Source organism: Ictidomys tridecemlineatus, chromosome 8, assembly GCF_052094955.1.
Source record: "Ictidomys tridecemlineatus isolate mIctTri1 chromosome 8, mIctTri1.hap1, whole genome shotgun sequence".
Lineage (NCBI taxonomy): Eukaryota > Metazoa > Chordata > Mammalia > Rodentia > Sciuridae > Ictidomys > Ictidomys tridecemlineatus.
The window spans coordinates 132,550,373-132,576,903 of NC_135484.1; the positions used below are offsets into that span (position 1 = coordinate 132,550,373).

The 26,531-nt window shown below is 34.4% G+C and overlaps 1 protein-coding gene across 2 annotated transcripts in view; it reads right to left on the minus strand.

Moving 5' to 3' along the window:
* Exoc2 (exocyst complex component 2) overlaps positions 1-26,531 on the minus strand; it is a 190,584-nt gene that overhangs the window by 74,834 nt on the left and 89,219 nt on the right. Inside the window, exons 12-13 of one of the 2 annotated variants that reach the window (XM_005335159.5) lie at positions 12,049-12,174; positions 6,638-6,762 (exon numbers count right to left, since the gene is read on the minus strand). In XM_005335159.5, coding sequence (XP_005335216.1) covers positions 6,638-6,762; positions 12,049-12,174 — 251 coding nt within the window. The remainder of the gene's footprint in view (positions 1-6,637; positions 6,763-12,048; positions 12,175-26,531) is intronic. The other variant, XM_040282200.2, reaches the window with a different exon arrangement.

Genomic DNA, 26,531 nt, shown 5'->3' on the forward strand with positions numbered 1-26,531 from the left:
TGAAATTCTTAGTACAGCAAAATGGATGTTTTCCTTTATTTTTAAGATGAATGAAAATAAGTAAAGTGTATTAAGTATGAGAGTGATGTGATATATATATATACACATATATGAAGTCTGACCACCCTGGGCACTGTGGTAAGGAAGGTGACCTGTCTGTGCCTCTTGTCTGAGTCATATCCACTTAGGCAAGTCCAAATAGCTCTCAGAGTCTGCTAGCTTGCTTTCTGTTTTTTGTCCAGTATAGTGCTCAGTCAAAATCCCACAACTGGATTACAAAACACACGTGAAGCTCTGGGTTTGATTCCCAGTACTGCCCTGCCTTCCCCAGCCAAATCATGCTGCTAGTAATATAGAACCTCAGTGCTGAAATATTTGCAAATTAATGTTCTGCTCACTAAGGGGCTAGTGCTGTTCTCTGAATGTTGTGAACACTTTTCCTCCACTTTTCTTTCTTTACTCTCCCACTAATTGTTCCTACAATTTCAAATGGTATTTCTATCCTTCCAAATGGTATCTCCAGTGCAAATGTTTTCTCTGAGACCCATACTTGAATCTCAAATTGCCTATTGCAATCTCTTCTTGAGTCCACTATCTTAGAAACTTGGTATGTTTCCTCCCAAGCACATTCTTTCTCAAATCTTTCAGGCTCTGAAAATGGCAAACCTGTTCACTCAGGAACCTGTTACAGAGCTATATCTGACAACCTACCCTCATCTCTTTCATCTGATCCACCAGCAAGACCAATCAACACTACTTCCAAAATACAAATCATGCCTACCAATTTCTCTCCAACATAAAATCTTCATCCAAAACCACCACTCTTTCCTGCCACCTTCACTCTGACAATTTATTTAGAATAGGCAACCAAAATGATCTTTTTTAACACAGGAGGCCAGCCCAGTGAGCTCCTCCTGACGTGTGCATGGCTGCTAGGGACTGTCTGGGGCTTTCCTCCCATTTTTTCAGATGCCACATGACACATGTGCCATTCATCATATACTGCCTGCTAATCCCTCCTGCATTGTTTCCTTTTCATATGCCAAGTGTCAGCTTAAATATCCAGAGAGACCTTACCTCCATTCCATTCCACTATTACAATTTTTATCTCAGGGTAAAAGACAAAGTTTTTTTGCTTCTTTTTGTTTCTTTTACAGCCTTTTGCAGGACTTAGGGTGACTTTTTTAAAAATATATTTTGGTCCTACCTCTCCAAGAGGGAAAAGGGTCAGGCTTACCCTTGTCATTGTTTTATTTATACTACATATGTCTATTTTAGAATTTGTGTCTGCATATATATATTGTGTGTGCATGTTTGCATGTATATGCATGTTGAAGCTATACGCACGTGTACTCATATAATGTATGCATGTATGTATGTGCATATTCTATGTCATGTGTATGTGCACAAATGTATGTATGTAATATCGGTAGCTACCTGTGCATGTGTTTGTGTCAGTATCTGGCATACAGAGGATTTCCAGTGTATTCCATAAATATCTGGTGAAGAAATTACCACCAGGGGTTAGGTTATATTCCTGAACATACTTCAAAAAGCATGACTGACCTAAACACTGTTATGCTCTGAAGGCCTTTTTGAAAAACCTGAAGTTCTAGGTCTCAAGGTGACAGACTAACCCTTGGAAGGAGATCTGCCAGGCATAAATACTATGATATGTCTCAGAAGAACTCAACACACTCAGTTCTTCCTGGAGACTTAAGTTGTCAACAAAAGGTATAAGCAGAAGTCTGAAAGTTTTGTGTGGGGACTGGGAGTACTATTAACCACATGGAAATCAGAAGCTCCTGAGGATCTCAACTCCTACTACACTGTCAGGAAGTACACAATGAAACAGAATTCTGAACTGCTGAAGATTTAAGAAACTTGAACAATCATTAATTTTATTTGTCAACTTGAATAGGACACAGGGTGCCCAAGCATTTGTTCAAATATGAATCTGTATTCCCGGATGAAGTTAACACTTAAATCAGGAGACTGAGTAAAGCAAGAGGCCCTCCCCTATATGGTGGGCCTTATCTGATCAGTTGAAGGTCTGAATATAACAAAAGGCTGTTTCCCTGTTTTTGAGGGAACTCTTCCTGGGAGGGAGAGAGAGAAGTGGGTGTTATGAATACCTACACATATCCTATTTGATCTGTTTCTCTGGAGAACCCTGATTCACATATTCCTACTCTGGTATGCTATAGAAAAAAGAAGAGACATGTCAGCATAAAACTGTTAGAGGCAGTCTTTTCTAATTGTATCCTCCACAGTACCTGAACTTTGTACATAAGGGGGATGTTCAATGGAAAGATTATTTCAAAGTCAGTTGTTCTATAAATACTTTTAAATGAAAGAAAATGAGTTGAAAATGTGTAGTTAAGAAGTATCTCACATCAAGGGCTAGGAGCATGGTTCCATAGTAGGGCATTTGCCAAACACATATCAGGCCGTGGGTTTGGTGCCCCATCTTTCTCCCACTCAACAAATATCTCAAATTAAGGCGATGTTTTGTGATAATTTTGATCACAAAACAGGTGCTTATAAATGTATGATGATATCTACTGGACAATAATTTTGTAAAATTCAGGGACTTGTCTCTAAATATATGCAAAGTAGAAGGGAAAGAGGAGTTAGGTCTAATGCATGCAATTGCTAATGAAACAACATATTGTTTTAATTACATATTACAACATATTACATATTGTTTTAATCTGATGAGGAGTTGAACATTCCCAACACAAGGAATTTCCTTAGGTTTGCCCTACTTAAAAAAAAAAAAAATCCACCTTTGGAATCTACAGTACATTTTAATTGCATGAGTTATACAACTTTTTAAGATAGAATTCCCAATTATTAACATATATTTGGATACTTTAAAAAATTTCATTCAAAAATACACTACAATTAAAACTATCTAAAGGAGAGATCTTAATCTATTATTAACCATTTCGTTAACTAAAAACCTTAACTCTTTCCTGCACACACAGACCAAAACTACTTTGTGGTAAGACCAACGGCTAGATTTCACTGTTTTGATTCACATTATGTTACTTCACATGGGCTAACAGGTTTTGAAGAACTATTTATTTAAACTGTTGGAAACTTCATCTAAATCTTCAACGGATGGACTCTTAATAATAAAACAAGATAGTTCTATAACAAAATATGAAATTTTAAGTAAATTGTATTCAAATATTATAAAGCTCTCTGGTATGAAATTAATGCATTAAGACTCAAGTTGTCAATTCTGAGAACATAATAATCATTTCAAAGTTACCATAAGTGATATACTTGTTGCTTAATTTAAGTTTTTTAGGTGTTCTACATCTGAAACAATGGGACCAAATGGGTTAAATATCAACTATCAAAAACCTCAAAATTCAGGGACTGAGATTGTTGTTCAGTGGTAGAGCACTTGCCTAGCATGCATGAGGCACTGGTTTCGATCCTCAGCACCACATAAAAAATAAATAAACAAAGGTATTGTGTCCATCTACAACTAAAAAAATTAATTCTTTAATAAAAAAAACCCTCAAAATTCTTCTCAGTATTAAGTTTCTAGATTTCACTCATAGACTGACAGGAGGGACACACTTTTCAACTCTTCCACTCCTAGCTATTTCCCTTTGTTACCTTTTGAGCTTCTCAATAGATGATAAAGAGTTTTAAAACATGCTTCAATCTGTACAGCAAATTATACTTAATTATATTTCATATTTTTACCATAAGTAGGTAGAACCTACAAGGAAGGAAAATATATCCCCTTCACTAAAATATCCCAGATCAAAAGCTATTAGAAACTTTATGACTCTTTTAAAAAGAGTCAAAATAAAGCAAGCTACTGACTGTATTGGGTGGTTCACCTTTAGGAACTGATCCAAATGAGAGGAAAAAAAAAAAAACATTTGGCTAGAAACAAATAATATAGCTTACAATCCATTTCCTAAGGGACTGATTCTTGAGGTGAGTTAATCTACCTTTACATCATTCAATTCTACTCTAATAGTTTAGCACTCTAATTCTCTCTCTCTCTCTCTCTCTCTCTTTTTTTTTTTTTTTGGTTGTTGTTGTTGGTACTGGGAGTCAATCCAGGGACCACACACATGTTATTAACGCAAGTACTCTACCATACCACTGAGTCACATTCCCAGCCCTGGCATAAATTTTATTCCAAATAATAAGAACAAACTCTTATTTATCTGCCAGAGACTGTTATAAGCACTTTACTTACTTTAACTCAAAGAATTTTCAAAGCAGCCCTATGGAAGTACTCAGAGAAGTAAAGGTCATGCCTATTTCTGTTTGTAACACTAGTGTTGTGAGAAAATCTTTGAACAACCTTTCCTGTCCACATAAGTGAATTGGTTTAGAGATGGAGCAGATTGTGAAGAGGAAGCTGTGGTGCCAGCGATGCATCTCTTCTCCACTGTGGCATAGGGTAAAGGACCCAAAGCCTGTTCCTAGCACAGCAAGCTGCCCACATTCATTTAGCTGAGATCCATGGAAAGACAAATCAACGTGTGAAAGCATGAAAGCAGAGCACTCGAAAAACTTTTCTCAGCCGACCTGCAAAACTGAAGTTAAAGTATTCTCTTCCGAAGCTAGCAATAAGCAACATTATAAAGAGCAGTCAAGCCTCACTTTATTGTATAGGATTCCCTCTTTTAAAGTTCACTCTTCAACAGAGGTTTTGCATAACCAGGTGATACAAAGTAAAGCAAAAAAGTTGTCAATTATTGCCTTAATATTTAAAATTGTACCTCTAGAGTAATTAATACACTTTTGATGTTAAAGAAATAAAAATTGTACTTGTTATGTGATTTGTTTTTCAGCACTAAAAACTTGGGTTTTCATGTACTACCATTTTTCTGATTTTCATACAAGAAGTAAATTTTATAGGTTGGATAACCAGCCAATCATATAAATAAAGATCTAGGAATCCATAGGCAGAAAAGAGAAGAGATCATGGACAAGGAATTTTAATACAAAGGGGAAAAAAAAACCCTCCAGAGGACAATTCTATTTCTTTAACATCTGAGTGAATTTATGTTCATGGTCAAAGGAGATTCAACAGAACACTAGAGCATTCAGATACCTAACTACTTCTCACTGAGGAGGAAGGATCTAAAACATCAAAAATGTGCCATCTTTTGGGGGGGGATTGTCATTTTATTTTTGGGAAAAAAAAAAAGGTTTATCCTTTGTTCATGTCTACTTTCCATGTTGTCAAGTTCAAAAAACCAGGAAATAGACCTTCATGAAGACCCCCACACCTCTTCTAGCCCTCCTAGAGCTATACAGAGTTCCCCCAGGTCTGAAATAATCCATATAACTAGAATTTCCTAATGGGAATAAATTTAAAAATCATGTCATATAGCCCCATTGTTTCAATCTACTTGAGTTCTTATGAGCCTTTACATTTTAATGAGTCACACATTTACTTAATATCTTAATAGTAATGTACAGATGTCTCTGACTTATGATGGTTCAACTTTACAATGGTGTGAAAGTGATAAATATCACTTTGAATTTTGTGTGTTTCCTAAGCTAGGGACATATGTTGTAATCAAGAAACAGAACCATCTTCTTAATCTTACAGGTGGGACCAGGTAGCAACTAGAGGCAAAGGATGTTTACAGTGTATATTCCAAGAAATGGAGGCCTTTTGTGAAGTATCTGATGTGAGGTCATAAAGTGAGAAGTCTGATTTCCAAGTGTGACATACAAAAATCAAAGTCGTTACTTTTATGTTCACAGTTTCCACTCTGCCAACTATAGATGCTTTTCAATTCACAATAGCATTATGTACTGATAAACTCATCATAAATTAGAAATATCCTAAGTTAAAAATGCATTTAACATATATAATCTATAGATTATGACTTGTAACACAATAAACTATAGTGTGTGGGCTATTTTCCTGCTCACTGCTGCCACCTAGCATCACAAGTGATGATTACACCATATGTCCCTAGCTTAAGCAATAAAATTCAAAGTGATGTTTCTATTGTTATCACTTTCACACCACTGTAAAGTTGAACTATCATAAGTCAGAGACATCTGCACATTGCAATTAAGATATTAAGTAAATGCATGGCTCATTAAAATGTAAAGGCTCATAAGAACTCAAGTAGGTTGAAAAAATGGGGCTACTTGACATGATTTTTAAATTCATTCCCATTAAGAAATTCTAGTTATGTGGATTATTTCAGACCTGTGTACAAGCTGCAAACATTTTATTTGTGCTTTATTATTTTTTCACAGTTTACCAAAGTAATTTCATTCACAATTTGTCCTGACATTATACTTGAGTCTGAATCCTTGAAAATACTTCATGTTTTTCTTAATTTAGTTGTTTTCCTCATTTAATCCTTATAACCACTTGTTGAGATGAATACCCTTACCATTTGCTTTTTATAGATGAAGAAACTGAGTCCTGGAACAATCAAGTAATTTGATGAAGGTAATGTGGCCACCAAGTATCAGTGTTTAATAACACTTTTAAGTAAATCTTAAGATTTACTTAACAACTATAGGGTTCAAGCTTCTAAGGTTTCAAAAATCTAAAATAAATATTTAAGAACAGAAATTCACAATAACTTAGCTCCACCTATAGTTTATTTCCTTTACATACCTCACTGAAAAGGCTTCCATTAACATAGGAAATCCAGAGTTTCCAGAAGTTAGGCAGCTGACTTAAAACAAGCTTGGTTAATTTTTCAACAAATGCCACTCTGTAGGGAGTTTTATATCTCCATGCTAAGGGAAAGAAGAATAAAATACTATGAATACTCTTGTGAATCAGTAAAATAATGTATTTGAAGATATGATTTTCTACTCATACCCACACCTAAAAATGAAATACAAAGAAGAAATAACCTAAATATGGGTAGAAACTTGTGGCCCACTTTGGCTATGGAACGTCAGTTTAGTGATACAGCAATATTTCTTTTTTTTTTTTTTTTAATATATAGTTTTTTAGTTGTAGGTGGACACAATACCCCCATTTTATTTTTATGTGGTACTAAGGATCGAACCCAGTGCCCCACGAATGTCAGGCAAGCACTCCACCCCAGCCCCACAGCAATATTTCTTAATTCATATCATACTCTAGAGCACAACAGTCACCAAGGTCCCTACTTTTCTTGTTTCAGCCTGGTATTGAGGAGCACCCTCTAAAGCATCCCAGGCCAGGCCAGGCAGGGACCAGGATGACAGGTCAGGCCAGTACACTATCAGCTGGGAGGACCGAGAGAGAAGGGTACTTTGGCTTTTCAAGCTTATCCTCAGGATAGTGTAGTTTTCTTCAAAAAGTCATGCCTTCAACCAGCAAAGAAAAGCCAACATAGGGGCTTGCTCTGCCATCTAATGAAACTAAAAGCTAATTACAACCTTTGAGAAATGTCATTATATACCCTAGATGGTGAAAATTCAGTCAAGAATCCAGTTGTTATTAAGGAGCATATTCAAGTGCAATCACTGAATGAATAACTCCTCCCATAAGATCGAAATTCAGAAAAAAAAATACTGAAACCTCTTTGGTTCTACATTATTTATAGCAGTAACTAAGAAGTAAAGCCTTAGATTTCGTTGAGGAGGAATACATTCTTGGGAACAAAAACATATGTAGAAATTTAGGCACCTGTAGCTATTTTCAGGCTCCCCCTTTGTTTATCCCAGGGTTGACTGTTTGGCTACTTGGCTCAGGATTCCTTCCTGTCTTCACTGCTTCTACCCTACTTCCTAGTTGCTCACTTGGGAGCTGCTGCAAGATCCCACAAAGCCCTTCACCAGTCCCACTTCAGTGATTATCAGAAATGCTGGAGGGTGGAGGGAATTATGATCTGTTATTTAGCAACATGAAAGACAAGTCAGCTTCCAACAAGGATTTCCATTAACTCCATGACCAACCACTGTTTTTCAAAATACCCCTAGGCAAAAAAAAAAAAAAAAAAAAGTGCTATTCTTCTTGGTATTACAGGGAAGGAGGTGTAAATTGTATTTGTTTTAAAATGTCTAATAACGTTCTAACTTGTTAATATATGGCTAGGAAATAAAACAGTGGAAGACACTGCCTGGCCCCCACCCCCATTTGCCCAGCCCTTGGTCCAGTTGTAAGAAACCACTGTAACAAGTATCTTGTGATTCTTTGCTAAAAGCTTTTCGCATGTACAAACATAAATATGTACTCTCTCCCTCCCAACTATCACTTTAAGTTTTGTTTTTTTTATAAAAATGGAAGTATACTAAATACACTCATTTGATGCTTGGCTTTTTTCATTTAACAATGATTCTTATCTTCCACCTTCATAAATAATATGTTCCTCTTCTTTCTTCCCATAGATACAGAGGACACAGTATTTAATATTGGAGGTAGTCTAATAGGAAAATTATCTTCTAATAGAAAAGATTGTTTTCAGTCTTTTGCAATCAAAACTAATGCTTTAGCCAATAACAGTATGCCTATATCATTTAGCACATGTGCCTGTACAGAATAAACTCCATTATAAGAACTGCTGGGTCAAAGAGTACATGCAGTTGTAATTTTGAGAAATATTATTGAATTGCATTCTAAAGAAGTTATGTACACTTTATCAAACAACACATGAAAATATAAGCTTCATTATAACCTCACCAACAAACAAACCAAACACAAAAGCTAAAACAAAACCTAAAACAAAAGCTTGGGATTTTTGCCAAACTGGTATTTCACTACAATAGTATACTGACTTTTATTACTATTGTTATGAATGAGGTTGAGTACTGATTCATATGCTTCCAAGCCACTGAAACTTCCTTTTTGCTGCTTTTAGAGCCTCTTTTTTTTTTCTTATGCATATCAATCCTCTGCCTATGTTGTACAGGCACGTTCTAAACTCATTTTTCACATGTATGAAAGGGCACATTGTAATCTTTTACTCGACCAATATTTATTGATGATCCAAAATGTGCTTATCATGTGGCTATACTCAAGATCTGTGTGAATTGTTCACCACTAATGCTGAACAAGCTCTGCTTTCACAGAGCTTCACAATCTAACAGAACAGTCAATTCAGTACATCACAATAGCAATGTGAGGCAAGGCTAAGAAGTTAAGAAGTAGCTTTCATTTGTTGATAGAGCTGTTACAGATTCTTTTTCCTAAAAAGTAAATGATAGATTATTTTCCAAAAGCAGGCAGCATGCCAGGGGCAGGTGTGTTCTAATAACAAGGTAAAAAACAGGAGGAGAAAAATCTAAAAGTTGAAGCATTGAAAAATTTTCAATACATGGTAACAAATAAACATTGTATCTTTCCCAAGAACAATGTTTCCAAATATCTTGTTCCTCCATGCAGCCAAATCTATTATTATTTTGTACCCACCACCACCACTATCCAACCCCTCACTGTGAGAAACTCATCTGTACCTTTATCTCACATATTCTTTGCAAGGCTTATTTGATGGGAAATTAAAGTAAAAGTGTCCAAAGCAGAACCCATTGAACCTGCACCAGCTCTTTATGTAGTTTGTCCTAGCTCATTGCCTATAAATGTACCCTGTGCATATAGACAATAATGTAGGTATCTATACTCTATAGGTGAAAAAAAGCAGTTCTTCATGAAGATTATGCCCCAAACCCAGGCAAAAAATAAGGAATACTGTCTTTTTTCTCCCTTTCTTTCTTTCTTTGGGGTACCAGTGATTAAACTCAGGGGTACTCAACCACTGAGTCACATCACCAGCCTTATTTTGTATTTTATTTAGAGACAAGGTCTCAGTTAGTTGCTTAGCACCTCACTTTTGCTGAGACTGGCTTTGAAATCACAATCATCCTGCCTCAGCCTCCTAAGCCACTGGGATTATAGGTGTATACGCCACCTCATCTGCTTTTTTGTTACTTTAAAAGAAAAATTTCTTTTTAAAAACCATAAAATAAGCAAAGTAAACTCACCCTCTTTCTTGTTAAATCCATAAATGAGCATTATAAATTGAAATGATTTTAAGATAGAAAAAGTACTTAAACAATTATAAATAAAAACATAACAAATCAATTCCAAAAGATTCCTTTGACTAAATCTTTCTATGGCATATTAACCAGAGAAACTATTTTGCCAGATTTCACATAGTGGAGAAATGTTAGAGTAGCTACTAAATAATGTTGTTGGATAGTCACAGGGAATGGGAGTTCTGCCATCACTAAATATACTGGCACTCAGTCACCAAGGTTCTCAGAAAATAGCACAGTTCCTGCACCTCCTGCCCAGTGACAGAGAATAATTCTTACCTTTACATTACGTGTAAATTCTTCTTACGTATATGTATATATAATAGACTCCTTTCTCCCCCATTCCTTCTAAGTCTACTTCATCCAAATTCTTATCATTATAACTGAATAATAATTGGATTTTCTTTTCCAACAAGTCTTAAACGTCACATAATTAGTTAAGGGTCACATGATATATGACTGACAGAATAACATCAAGAGTAATTGCCTAAGAATGAAGAAAGGAACTAAGGACATATGGCAGAAACATTCATATTTTTTCCCAAAAGAAATCACAAAATATGTAGGTTGATTTGATCACAAAGTTGAGAAAGAACCTATTCAAATTTATTCATATCCATGTTTTATTATAAGCAATCCTTCATAATGTTACAATTTCAAAATATAACTTTAAGAAAATTAAACTTGATTTCTTTGACTTCCACTTCTAGCCATGCTAGAGTAATAAGAATTAGATTTAACCTCCAGCCATAAATAACTAGACCAGCATTGACAATGGCAAACCCCTAGGAAATAACTGTTTTCAGATACTGATGGCAGGCAGGACAGGTCTGTGATCCCTGAGGTGGGAATACATGTAGTAAGCCCATCATCACTCAGGGTTCCTGCTTGCCGCCAGTTTCTGGAATAAAGAGGCAAAGGAGGAGGAATTAAAATAAAGCTCAGTGGCCTTTCTGAGTTGTAGAACAAAATTTAAGGAAGCTGGAGTAACTAGAAATTGCAGGAAGAGTTCAGGACAGAAAAGGACTAGGTATTTAAACAAATAAATAAGTAAAGCTTCAGATCTGTATAGGGATTCTCTTAAGTTTTTTTGCTGAGGACTAGGTCATGCATACTTGGAGTTCAAACACTTCACAAAGCTAGGTAAAGACCAATTAGGAAATTATAAACTCAACAATTTTCAGATATCACGTAGGCCATGATAGAACTGAATTGATCTTAACTGCCTGGCTAGCATTATTTACAAGAAGACAATAAAACCCAGACACTCACCACTGAACATAAAGTGTGTGACAAACACTAACAACCACTAAAATCATTAGAAATACTCGAAAGCAAGGGAATGGGAATCATAGCTAGAAGAAGAAAAATTAGTTGACAGTAACAGATCCAGAAATGATACAGATAATGAAATTAATAGCTATTAACAGATATCTTTATATCATATTTATAATACATAATATAATATCTATGGCATAATATTCATATTATAATATCTTAAAGGTATAACTATCTTCAAATACTTAAGGGAAAACATGAAAATAACAAAGGAAGGGAAGATTTTAAAAAGCTGGGGGTATAACTCAGTAATAGAGCATATGCTTAGCCCTAGGTTCAATTTAGAGCAAACAAAGAAGAATAGAACTTGAACAGATGAGAAATATAGTACCTGACATTTTTAGGTTGAACATTAACTAATGTTGAGCTGGGATGTGACTCAGCGGTATAATATCTGTTGAGCAAGCACAAGGCCCTGGGTTCAATCCATAGTAACACCAAAAGGGGGTGGGGGTCAGAAAAGTTGAAATTGACTCTATAATAAAGCACTGAGTAAACCACAAGGAAAAGGGAAAAAAGATCCTATCAATTAAATTTAATTACTGCACAGTTACTTAATAAGCACAAGAGGTAAGAATTGATAATATTTCATACCAGTTACATCACTAAATCATGGAATTTTCCAAGAAAAGGAAGAAAGTTTGAAATCATATGAGTAGAGATTTAAAAGACCAAGTAAGTGTGTGCGTGTTGGGGAGGGAGAGGGGTGTTGACACCTACTGTCATCTCGACCAGACTGAAAGCTGCTGCCTCTCTTTAGTGATGCTGTCTGACTGAGGTGGCCCAACACAGAAGGTCGCACATCATTATCAAGATCCAGCATGGGACTGTGCAGGCCAGGGTTACCTACAAGAGAGAGGTGATATTCCCATTTATTCTATACATTCTTACTTAATTGATTTAATGCACTGTTTCTCTGAGGCTATTTCTTGCTCTGCTGTTCTAATCTTTAAATAAAGCATCTACTAAGTAAAATAAAAAATATTTTCTCTAACTTTAAAAATCATTCCTACCATGACAAATTTGGAAGATTTAATCCATTATTTTTAAATCATGTGGTAGAACATATGTGTCATTTTAGACAGCAAGCATGAAAACTGGCAAGTAAGGCTGTAAACATTAAAACTGGGAGGAGAAATAATTTTTTGCAAAACAACTCGTTGACACTTGGAAAGGAAGTCATGGAGACCTGACTCATTTTTACAGCATGAATCTTCTCTGGCTTTTTCACAATTTCTATTTAAATTCCCAAATCTCATCCTTTTTTTTCTGGGATGTAGAATTTGATTCCATTTCTATTCCTGATATAGGCCATCTAATTTGGATCCTTTTTACTTCACAATGTTAATATTCCAAAAGCTGAACATTCTGATATTATCAAAAAATTTTCGTTCTTTTCCTAAGTAAATTTCACACAAAAATACTGTTTTCTTGATTCTCTTCCAGAAACCCTCAGGATAAAGGCTATACCAGTTTTTTTTCCATTCCAAATTATCCTGAAACTCAGGACACAATTTTTCTAAAATGGATCTCAAGAATTATAGGAATGGCATGACATAGTACTAAAAGAGTTTGTAAGGATATTGGTTTCAAGTAGTAAAATTTGCTTTGTTGCTCTGCAGAGGACCCTAGAAATACCACTAAGTGCTTTAGTGGAGAATTCAAAGATCTCCAAAATAAATGGAATTCAACGATCATTTACAGAGCATTTACTATACACAGGACAAAAAAAAAAAAAAACTTTAGGAGCTAGGGATGTTGCTCAGTGTTGGAGCATTTATGGGTACTTGCCCTAGCATGCAATGCATGAGGCCCTGGGTTTAATCCCCAGCACTGAAAAACCAAAACAAAACAAATAAAAAGCACCTTACTTTTCTTGCCTAATTTACTATCCTCTCCACTTGAAAGGCCTCACTCATGTTTCCTCTTCATCCGTTTAAACCCTTGTCCTTAAAGATTCATCTTAAATTATAGCTACTGCACAGCCTCTAACTATAACAACTAAAAGGGTTATCTATCTTTGCCCTCTGACAGAAGTCAATCAGAATGTACACAATTTAACAATTTCACATCTCCCTTCTGTTCATTAACAGTTATGTATTATTGCCTAGTCCCAAACCAGACCACAGTGTTCTCAGAGGTAAGAACTAAATATTACATCTCCATATTCCAATAGTCATTGATCTTCCACAAATAACACCCTCAATGTATTAATGAGTGGTAAATTTCAAATTACTCACTGAAAACTGTATTTCCTGTTTTAAATAGCTTAAAAGAGCTTTAAAAACTTATGGATTTGTGTTCAGGTCAGGTGCTAAGGATATAACACATTTATAAATAAAAATAATTTATCATTTTAGTATGGTGATTTCCTTATTTTAATAAGAGAACAAGGTGATGATTTTATGCCACCAATGCTAGCTATCTAGTTACATTCAACAAGTTATTTATTGAGCTTGTCCTGTGTGCCAGGAATCAAAGGCCCTGGGAAAAAGGTGATAGATAAGTCCTTGCTCTCAAGGACTTTACCTTAGGAAGGTGAAGGCAAAAAAATAGACCAGTAAAAAAATAATAAAAACCTAGTATGAGTGCTATGCAGAGAATCTAAAGGAGTGAGGAAGCAGAGTGACCGGGTGATCAGAGAAACCCTGACTTCACAAGCATATGCTATCCTCATGAGCCACTGTACATAATACAGTACCAGGTAAATGTTACCTGGAATAGAAATTAAATCATTTGGACAGATTCTTTTAGTGGGATGCAAGTTTCTGAAGACTATCTTTGGACTGCTGTGTTAAATATAAATATATTACTAATTTGGAAAACTATTGCATTTAACACAAAGCTTATATAATTCAAAATGTTAAAACAAACAAAAAAAGACATGTGATGCAGAGTTAAAAAAAAGTAAAGAAACAATATTTTTGTAAATAATTTTTCTATGTTAAATAGGAAGTTTGAGATTTTAATGATTTATGACATTTTACTTTGAAGTTTATACAGCTATTATTATTAATAGTAGATTTCAGTAAGTTAATATCAAAATATTAATTTTCTGATACACTTTCAAAGGAAACTCAAGAGGGGTCTCAAACTTAGCATCACATTACATCTATATCCATTTTTATCTATATTTTAAAATGTGTTTTAAAAAGTATAAGAGAATGTTTTAATTTAAAAATGTTACTTTTGTAGGTTTCAGTACTATAAATTTATGACAAAGAAGAAAAGTGCTTCCTAGTTTCCTGAAAAATATGCTATATAACATTCTACAAATAATACAATTATCACTGCATAAGTAGATTCTCAGAAAATCTTTTCCCCATAACTGATATCTTGACAACTTTAATTTAAATGGTTTGATATTGTATCATTTATGTAGTTTAAGTAAATCTTGAATTTTGAAACTGTTAAAAGACTGATTTATCTTTTTCTTTAATAACAGAAACTGTGTTAAGAATATGCTTTTGTTCTATTAGAAACCACATCATCAGTTTTCTGTGATATCAGACAAAGAACATTAAATATAAACTAATTTCTTAATTGATAGTCTAACGTCACCAGCAAGTATAACAGCAACACATGCCGTTATAAGACAAATCAGCATCTGGAACACATTTGTGAGACCTATTTGCGCTGAGTGACCAGAAAGTAGCACTGCGTCATTGCACCTAAATACATAAGCCTTGTAAACCAAGCAGTAGGCACTAACCTAGAAGTGCCATTTCTCTCTCTAACATTTGGCTCCTTTTCTCTGCTAAAAAGGAGGAGGAGGACAACTTACAATGCATTATTGTACAAGGAATTAAAAGAATTTTGCTTTGCAGTAAAAGAGATGCAAACATTTTAAATGATTTGTTTCAAATAATTTACTATCAAGTGTTCAAAAAAGAAAACTTGAGGATTATGACACTTCTTTAAACTGTATGACTTGATATTTTACCTCACAAAATTATTACAAATATTAAGTGGTTTTGACAATAAGTAAGCATTACTATAAAAGAACAAGATGGAAAAAATCCATAATTTTTGTAAAATATAAAATCAGCAAAGGCTTTAAGATATTTTATAAGAGCCTGGCATGGTGGTACATGCCTATAATATCAACAGCTCTGGAGGATGAGGCAGGAGGATCGAATTGCAGGTTCAAAGCCAGCCTAAGCAACTTAAAAAGACCCCGTCTCAAAATAAAAAATACATATATAAAGAGTTAGGATGTGGCTCAGAGGCTAAGTGCTGCTGAGTTCAATCCCAGATACCAAAAAAAAAAATTCTTAATAAAATATTTCACAAGAAATTAGCCTATTTTATCTTGATTGTATTACCTTACAATATGTTAGCAATGTTTAAGAGAAATGTAAAGACAATATAAAGTTATATGTGAGAGTATCATATGCAACTAAAAATGATGTTATTTTGTATATTTTTCCTGAAAACCTAAATTTTCTTTCCATTGACAGTTAGCTGAGGATTAGTGTTCAACTATATCCATACTACTTTGATTTTTCATTAGAATGCTTGCTTGCAATAAAACCTTGTGTAGGTGACAGAGACTGAAGTTTTTATAAAGCTGTGTTTGACTTTCCTTTTCAAACTAATACTAGAGATATGATAAATTGTGGTATAAAGGTGTATTAAGAATTATAATGCAAAAAATAATAAGAGAGCTTATGTAAACAAATAAATAAAAATTAAAAAATATATATGAATTTTGAAGGGCAATTTGTTTTCTTGGCAGTAAATTTCCTCACTATTTTTTTTTTCTGAATGGAAAAACAAAACTTTCTTTTTTTTTAGTGCAAGGGATCGAATCTAGTGCCTCATGCATATTAAGCAAGTGCTCTATCACTGAACTACTTCCCATCAGATGGAAACTTTTAAGAAGATTTTGTCAAATAGGAAGTGATTACTTTTACCCTTAATGAAAATGTTTATGTTATGCCCTCATTTGGGCCAATACTAATTGTTCCCTATGTAAGACAGCAGGGCAGGGATTAATTCTATGAAGAAGTCTCATGACTATATAGCTGGTATGGGGTTCTATAGCACTTAGTCACAGGCCTATTCTGTAAAACATACCTATAAAACATTAGTGCTTAAACCATGCATTTTGTAAAAACTTCTTGAGCAGTAAAATTCTGATCCTGTGATTCAAAGTTTGAGTATAAAATTTTAAATCATCATTACAAAATTGGAAAAAAAAAAGTTTATTCTGCTCATTATTCCTACACTTTAAGAAACTCATCACTGGTGTTCTTAAAATTATAAAAAGTTTGCCTTTACATATACAGCAAATGTGAAAATTATGCCTTAAAAGGAAATTATATCACACAAATATTAAAGGTAAATATTAAAGGTACTTCATTAGAATTTTTTGATATTATTTTATGGATTTTAGAGCTTGGCTAATTTTAAAGACACTAAGCACAGTAACCAATAAGTATTCTCAAATGAATAGACTTAAGATAAAAAATCATACAATGCAGTCTGTCAAAATTATCTGAGAAATAACTACAGGGTCAAGACTACTCTGGAGTAATTTCAAGTCGGCACAAACCCTATGGCGTGAAAAATCATTATAAAGCATTTCTAGAAATTCTACTACGTATTATTCATAAGAAAAATGGTACAAACAAAATTCTAAAAGAGTTCTTAGATCTGGTTTTATCTTTTAACTTCCACAAACTAGTATTACAATAGTTACAATTTTACCAATATAAATGATACATCTCATCTACAAAAAGTTGGAAGAAAAAAATGCTTTACCTAATTGAGATGAAGAACACACACACACACACACACACACACACACACACACACAAACTATACTTGGAAATAATTGACAGTAAAAATTCAATCTCATTTCTCCAGTTACATAAGTTTCTATAATATCTGATAGCAACATTGTCAAAAGAAATTCTTAAGCCCAATAGTAGAGTGCTTGCTTCACCTACATAAGACCCTGGGTTCAATATCCAGTACAGAAAAAAAAAAAAAAAAAAAGTCAAAAGGAATTATTTTTCTAATTGTGAGGTGTGAGCATTGGATATATCTGACAAATTATAAACAAGCATAAAATTAGTTTTTAAATACTGTATAAATGCAGAACAGAAATTTGGCTTTAACAAGAGAAAAACAATGGAAAATTTGTTTAAAAGTTGCAGGAGTTACTTTCTTCAGAACAATACCAGTCACTTCACTATATTACAATATTTACCAGTAAGTGTGAGGTCCTGAATCATCAATAAAAGACCAAGTTAAAACATTTGTTTTTTTTTTTTCTCCAGCAACTATGATATTTCTACTAGGTTAAAAATAGTCCAGCTTTATGCTCATCTATAGGTGAGGAAAGATCTCCCACAAAGCTCACAAACTCAAGGATTTATACTAAAACTCTGAATCCTACAACAATCAGTTAAAAAAAAAACTGAGGAGGACTTTAAGAAGACTATAGAAAAATGCTTATTATACATATATTCCATAAGACTTCAGGAAACCTTATCACATATTGCTCAAATCCTTTCAGCTCAAGCTGTGCAAGGTTTTGCCTATTTTAAATGCAAATAACGGTCAATATTTGTTTAACAGGGGTCTATACAACAAAGTGCATAAGAGACATTCTGAAGGCAAGCCTGCAGATGCGCAGCCAGGTGAATAAGTTTACTATATTTTCTCATGATTTATGCTTGTATAGCAAGTTTTCTCACAGTGCACAATGGACTGATCTATAGCCCCGGGACTCTCAGAAGGGCGGCTGACTTCCTCACCGCCCTTAAACACCTTTGAACACATTTTCCTGTGCACAGCGGGCCCTTGTCCTGTGCTGCAGCCTGACCACCCACTGTTGCTTGTTGACCAAACATGCAGACCAGGAGCCTCCACAGACAGAGGCAGGATGGGATTCCTTTCAAGCACGCCACACAGAAGAATTTCAATGCCAAAGCTGGGGTGGGGGTGGGTGTATCAAGGCAGAATTACAAATTCCTTACAAATTAGACCTGTATCAACAGATAAAAATGCTCTCTTTGATCTTCTGATTCTCTCTATATTGAAAGTTTTGATAGGGACATTTTCTCAATTAAAAAAAAATCATTTAATCCAAATTAAACCAAGGGAGTCAATAGTTAATACACCCATGTTAACTACTTCATTTTGGATAGTCTTTAGCAGGTCCTAGGCCACATTTCTGATGTACATTTCAACACCACTCAAAACAATGTACAAAAAAGTAAATGTACTTTAAAACCAAAACTATGTGAACTTTCAAGAAGCCTTTTTAGCTAACTGGTTAGTTAAGCAAGAACCTTATATTTGTAATAAGTAAAATGGGTAAGTAACCAAAATGTTTATGTTTTTATTAAGTTCCTATGCTTTTTGGCAGTTATATATAGATTACATAGAGAAAATATTATCTAGAATATAAAAGTAAAAAACTGTTACAAAAATTGAAAGAATATAGAATTAAAATACTTGTAATGATCAATATTTTTAAATTACCAAGTGTGAATTCAATGTGTATTTGACATTCAATGTCACACTTTTCTTTCCACTAAGAAGAGAGGACCGGGTTAGGCATGAAATGGCTCCCAGCTGCAAGAAGTCTTCCTCCAGATGTACAGTAAGCCAAGGTTGTAGAAAAGAACCAGCTGCTAGGATAACCCACTGAAAAGGTCCTTTGACATCGCCTTTTTTGGCCTGTTTGATCTAAAAAAAGAGATTGCTTATTGTAAGGTGAATAGAATCTATTATAAAGCAGAAGATACAGAGGCCGTAATCCAATTCTCTCCTATGATATTCAACAGCTATTATTTTACAATACAGGATCTGAAATGCTATTCCAAAAGTAAATCAAGTTCTTAATCCTAGGTTATTGACTTTAGGGGAAAAAAAGTACCTAAATTACTAGTATTATTAGTCATAATTTGAAACTGGAGAATAAAACTTTCTTTTCAAATTAGATTTCTAAACAATCTACCATCATTATGTTAAAAAAAAAAACTGCTGATCTGCATTTTGGCAATTAGAACCATTTATGCAGACTTGTACTACTTACTATAAGAGTGACAATTTCTGATGGTATGCATTCCAAAACTAATTCATGGTATATTAAATATCAACTTTTTTTCTTCTCTCTCTCTCTCTCTCTCTCTCTCTCTCTGAGGGGGGAAAAAAAGGCATGAAACTCAAGACTCTTGCTTTGCTTAAAAAAAAAAAGACAATTTGATTGCACTCATAAATGGTACTTTTCCTTTATTTAATTCCCTATCCTGAATTTACTTTCTCTCTGTATGGCTTCTAATTCTTAAAGCAGGTAAATAAAATCCTACTAAGCTTTCATATTCTGAGACCAATTTTTAAGACTGTCATCACAACATGAAAAAGAACAAGTATATAGGTGAATCAACTGTCAGTCCAACTCAGAAGTCCTCAATGTTGGATAGAACTTAGTTGTAAGTAGTAGCAGATGGAAATCAAATTAATATCCCCCATCTGTACTTACTATAATTCTGCCTTTCCTTTTTTGTTGTTGTTGTTGTAAACTGAAGTTTATCACTCCAGGTTCATTTAGTAATAAACACTCAGGAGAGAAACTACTTTTTAAATCTCCAGAAATTAAACTACATAACAGAAACTTAAATATCTACAACCTCATTATATCAGCTTTTAAAAATTATAATTATATTAATTTAATATATGTATAACAACACCCTTTGACTGTCTTTTTGACTATGGAAATATTTTTATAGTTCCACAGAAAATTCTACTACTGACAGTTTCCTAATGGAGGCTGCAGTTTAATCCAGCATATAGAAAGTCTCCCTAACCCTGCATTAGGGCAATACCAGAATTATATGTGTAAACCCCACTTATTAAAAAATGTACATGTACATACATATATAATATATATAACACGTACATACAGATCACAGCTTTATATTTTAAATATCAAGAAAAAATACAGTTCAGTTTTACTGTGTAAATTAACAAAATCGTAGGCAAATTACAATAATATAACTTACACATATATTTTATGAGCTTCAGTTGAAAATATGGGCTTTTTGTATCATAAGGTCCTTGAAAAAACATAAACATTTTTATTTCTTTCAGCAAGTATTTAACAATCTGTTGAATGTTTGAAATCAAAGAGAAACTGAGCATTGTATAAATTTATTTCCTTCTGTTATAAGGTTATTTTTAAGAATTCATTGTTTTCTTAAGCTACGGCTCCTATTCTAAATGTTCCCTCTATTGGGACCCAATTCTAAGATGCCTTTTGGGAAATCTTAATTAAGCATACTTCTGAAAGAAGGGAATTACTCTGAGAAGGCTGATGACTTTTTCCTCAAGTTATTAAGACATAGCCAGCCTATATCTGAAGAGTTAAGCTCAAATTCACTTTCAGAACAAAGAAAAAAAATACCTTTGAAGGCTACCTTTAAAAATCCTGTTTAGAACGCCAGTAGGGGGTTAACCAAAGGGCTTTTCCTGGCAGGAAACCTGAAGACTTACTCTAATTTTGGACCTATTTCACAGGAATTTCAAGAGATAATTGACATTTCTCATAAAGTGGTTAAGTTTAAGGTGTACAATGATTCAGGGCACAAGGCTGCTTTGAATGCAGGGGACCAGAAGCAAAATGGTTACCCTGTTGAGGCTGGAAAAAAACAGAAGTCAAAGTCTTCCATCAACATTTAAGCTTTCAAACAGGGTTTTATCTTTGTTCTTGTTTCTTTTGACTAGTTTTTTTTCCCCTCATCTTTTTCTCCAGTAGAAAAATCAGAAGATCACATTTGGGCTACAGTTGTTAGGCCTCAGAAGAGGAGAGAAGGACATCTGGGGATGACGGCCAGGTGTGTTGAAGATGCAGGGACAACCTCCTGCTCTGCTTTCCTAGACTGTAACCTGAAGAGCACCATCTGCTAGGGTCCGTGTATATTATTACTATAAAAACTGGAATCCGGAGAAGGGTCTAATGCAGTACTCATAGGAATATCCACCTTACAGCCACCTCTGATGCCAAATGCTTCATCTACAAGAGAGTCTTTCTTACAAAAAGGCAGCTTTGTATGTAGGGCTGTGGTCTCTGAAAATCTATCATCATCTTTGCTCATTAAATTTTCTCTGAAGACCACAAGACTAAATACAATTAACATTTCTCCCAAACCCACATGCAAAGACTTTTCAAAAAATATTTATATGTAAATTAGAATTTCTTAGATTCATGCATAAAGACCAGCTTTACTTAAAAATACACCAAGAATTCTTTTCCTGCTGGAAACACTTAAAATTAATCCATTTAAAATTGAGTTTTATTTCACAAAATTGTCTCAGTTTTTTACCATTTTCTACCTATGGATTTACTTAAGCAATTACAACTATTTCTTTTCTTCAGTGTTAATAGTCTAAGACAGTTATTATGATAGAACTTAAGATGTACTTTCTTTAGAAGGCAACAGGCTTTCATTTTCAAAGTATATTCCTGAGAATAACCTATTAAAATCAACATAACTTTACAACAAAGTACTAGATGAAATGCAGGCACTGTCTTTTTTAGGGACATTTCTAAGCAATTCCTGGCAGAATATGAATCACCTTTTCAAAATGCTTAAGACTTCAGTGTACAGTTATAGTCAGTTCAAAGAAACCAGCAACTGCCAAGCAAATAAGTAAACACCCTGTCACTAGGCAGTGAGGATCAGACCAAGTCACAAAAGTACAAAAGCGACATCAACTGGGAGATGCTGGCCCTACCTCTTTCCATCCCTGTCACCATAAATCTTTCAGCTCTGCTGGGAAGATAGTAGGCCTTCCCAAACATATCTTTACTATTTCCCAGGATGACTTCTAGTCACTGGATATTTTCTCATTCACCTCCATTTTCTCAACATATTGACTACTGGATCATTTATTTATACTTGATATATAATTTTAGAGGTTACTAATTATGTTTACATAAAATTTCTTCAATAGGGTTTATCTAAATATAAGCAAAATAACATCAAAAGTAATAGAAACTAGAAAATGCTCATCTAGCTTGGAGAGTTTCAAGCATAGTAGCTCTTTATGATTTACCAAACATCAATTTGCCTTACCTGCCAGAAAAATGGCAATTTGCTTTGACATCATATTCAGAATTCTGTATGATAAAATATGCTCCAACAATGTAACACAGAGAAGTATTGTCTTCTGGCCTGGGGAAATGAGTACAGTCTGGTAGAAAGGGGAGGAATCTGCACACTCACTTGCTAGTTCTGCCCTCACTCAAAATACAGACAACTTGGGTCTGTCACCTGGCTTCTCAGGGATACCTTCATCACATGAAAGGGATTTATAGTCATCTATTGAACCAGACAATTTCTCCAGTTTCTTCTGAAGGAAAGTCCAAATGATATTTTGTGGATCTTTCTACATATTGCCTTATATTTACATTATATATAATTAGAGTAATCATAAAATATCTATTAAAATAACTATATAGCAGTTATAGATTATATGAAAGAAAAATTGTTTTCATTCCCAGCAAATTTATAATTAAGTCTAAAATTTATGTAAACACAACCATACATACAGCAAACATAATTATATTACCTACACAAATGTAGGTTAAGTGTATATTAAAGAGATAACATGTATCCAACAATATATACATATATTAATGATGACAGACAAAAGCATCTAAGTACAAACTGGCCAAAGCCAAAACATATTTTAACACTGACTGATTCTTCTTCTTCTTCTATTCTAGGAAACAGTTTACCTACATCTATGGCACAGTCATCATTTGGCTTTGCACAAGTATCAGTCAAAAAGTGATGGTATCGATATACTTGAAAAGATAGAGGTGAAAAAAAAAAAAACCAATAACCCAATCAATAAAAGGCAAAGGAACTGAACAGACACTCCACAGAAGAAGAAATACGAATGATCAAGAAAAATATATGAAAAAAATGTTCAACATCACAAACAATTTAGAGAAATGCAAATTAAGACTACATGGAGATTTCATCTCACTCCAGTTGGAATGGAAGTTATCAAGAATATAAGTAACAATAAATATTGGCAAGGATGTGAGGCAAAAGGTACACTCATACACCACTTGTGCTAATTGGTGCAATTCTAGAAAGCAGTATGGAGATTCCTCAGAAAACTTGGAATGGAACCACCATTTGACCCAGTTATCCCACTCCTCAGCATATACTCAAAGGATTTAAAATCAGCATACTACAGTGACACAGCTACATCAATATTCATAGCAGCTCAATTCACAATAGCTAAGCTATGGAACCAACTTAGGTGCCCTTCAATTGATGAATGGATAAAGAAAATGTGGTACATGTACACAATGGAATATTACCCAGCCATAAAGTAGAATAAAATTATTGCATTTGCTGGTAAATAAACAGAACTGGAAGCTATTCATGCTAAGTAAAATAAGCTAATCCCCAAAATACAAAGGCCAAATATTCTCTCTGACATATGGATGCTGACTCACAAAAGGCAGCGGGGAGGGAAGAGTGGAGGTTCACCAGATTGGACAGGGGGAAATAGCGGGAAGGAAGAGGGCATAGGAGTAGGAAAGATGAATAGGACATACCTTTTGTATGTCCATATATAAATACATGACCCGTGTAATTCCACATCATGTACAACCACAAGAATGCGAAATTATAATCTATATATGTATATATGTCAAAATACATTCTACCGTCATGTATAAGTAAGAACAACAAATTAAAAATTTACCAAAAAGTGATAGAGGTGAAATTAAACTGTTTATGAGTTTAAAAATTAAATGAATATTTGATAACAAATTATTGATATTTCAAGTACGATGACAATTTTTAAAAGACTCCTTATCTCTGAAAAATACATTGAATTAGCTATGAATGAAATGATGTAACCCACTTCAACATAATCCAAAATGGGAGGGCTCACAACTATTGAAGTTATGGTGGATTCATGGAAAATTATTCTATTGTCTTTCTTGCTTTTAAAAATGCTTGGGAGGCTAGGGATATGGGCCAGCAGTATGGCACTTACCTAGCATGTGCAAGGCCCTGAACCCAGTTCTCAGCACCATGCAAAACATATACAAGGAGAATTTTGAGATTCTCAAAAATGAAACAATTAAACTACTTCTGACCTGAACACAAAAGACCATACTACTCTTCCAATTAAAAGGTTCTCATATATTAGGATTACCTAAATTATTTCTATTAGTAGCATTTACTGATAATGAAAAAGGGCACTGTTGCACACGAACATCTGAAGAAAATTAAAGCATAACAAAAATTTACTAATTAATTTGAGAAATCTATCCTGTTTTATCATGAAATTTATAGAATAAAATCAGATCCCAGAAATTCTGATATTTTCATACCAAATTTTGTGTTCAGATTGTTTCCTATATGCGTAAGTAGGAAAATTTTTTTGTTAGACCACATATTTTGTGTGTATCCTTTGAACATGGCCACCACATTGACCACCAACTTTGATGGAGAAGGACAGCATTTACTTAGATGTAGGGGGAGTCTGTAATAGTTCCCCACACCAATCTAGATAGCAGACAGTCATCACTTGGGTTCAATTGAGGTACCACCTTCTCTAGGACACTTCTTTGTACTTTCCCACAAGCCAGTCTGTGTATTCTTGTAATATGATATCATAAAATTCTGCACTCTACACTTCATAACCCTTTTTACAATTACAATTAAACACATACTTATATGATTTCAAAAATCATACATCTATCCCACCAAACTCCAAGATCTAAGAAGCCTTCTCACCACAGCACTTCTAGCCCCTAGTACAACAAACAGTAAATACACCAATGATCAACCCTGGCTGCAGCTGACTCACCTGGAAGCTTGAAAAATACTGCCACCTGGTCTCACCTCCAGAATCTAATACAATTGGTATGAAATTGATGGGTGTCGGATTCTGGAAATCTAGGAATTCTGATGTGTAGTCAAGGTTGAAAGCCTACTGAACAAGTAGACTAAAAAATTACTAGTTAAATCAACAGAGAAATTAATATGTTAAGACAATCTTAAGTATTCCCAAAGACTAAGGTCTCTGTGTCTTATTTGCTATCATTTTCCCTTGCTACAAATGTAAAATAATTAATGATATCAATAGAAATATTGACATGGCATCAACAGAGAGATATTCCTGTTTTTTGAAATACCAAACATAAAAAAGAACAAGAATCAAAACTGGTAAGTACTCAAATCCAAGCCAAATAATTCATGACAAAATTATGCTATAAATAAATATATGCAACAACTGTTATCATCTTTCTGGGCCAGGATTGTTCTCATGTCATTTCACCTAACTCTTCTGGGACCTGATAATCACTACTACTCCTCATTTTACGTCATCTACTCAGGAGTTCAGGCCACTGACAATACATTTGCCAAGGTCATCAACAGCAGCCTTGGTGCCCAATCTAGACGGCATTTCTCTCTTACTTTCCACTTCAATTTAAAAACTTCAATAACTCCCTCTTTTTGGTTTTGTGGCTCTAGGCCTTCCTTTTTCCATCTTGTCCTGATAACCAACCTGTCATCATCTCCTGTCCAGGTTTCTCTTCTACTAGCTCCTCAGGATTCCATTCTTGGTTTTCTTCTCTTTTATCTTTTTGAATGAGTGCATCAACTCCTAAGAATCATCCATGTGCAACCACACCCAAATCTCTGGCTCCTTTAAGTACAAATACCTTCTGGGTATCTCTACTTGCATGTCAAACAATTCCAAATCCACCTATCCAAATGAAAGGAGGGAAAAAATCACATTTTTCTGCTAAGTCCCTTCACTCAATAATACTATCATACTAGTAAATTACCACAATCAGATGCCTGAGAGTCATCCTTCATCCCCTCCCTCATTCTTCCAGTACCTAGTCATATCTATCTACTTTCTAAATAGCCCTGTAATCTACACATTTCACATTTCCAACACCTCCATGCTAGGTCAGATGCCAGAATTATCATACTAGCTTCTAACCAGCTTCCCTGCTTGGGTCTTATTCCCTCTCATTGATTCTGTATATGAAAGGCAGAGTCATCCTCTCTTTATAAATAAGTTTAATCATGTCTTTCACCTCTTAAAGTCTTTCAATGTCTTCCCTACTGCCAAACCACTCAAAGCAGCTAACAAAGTCCATTATCTGGTGTGTCCTAATTCCAGTCTCAGTTCCTCCA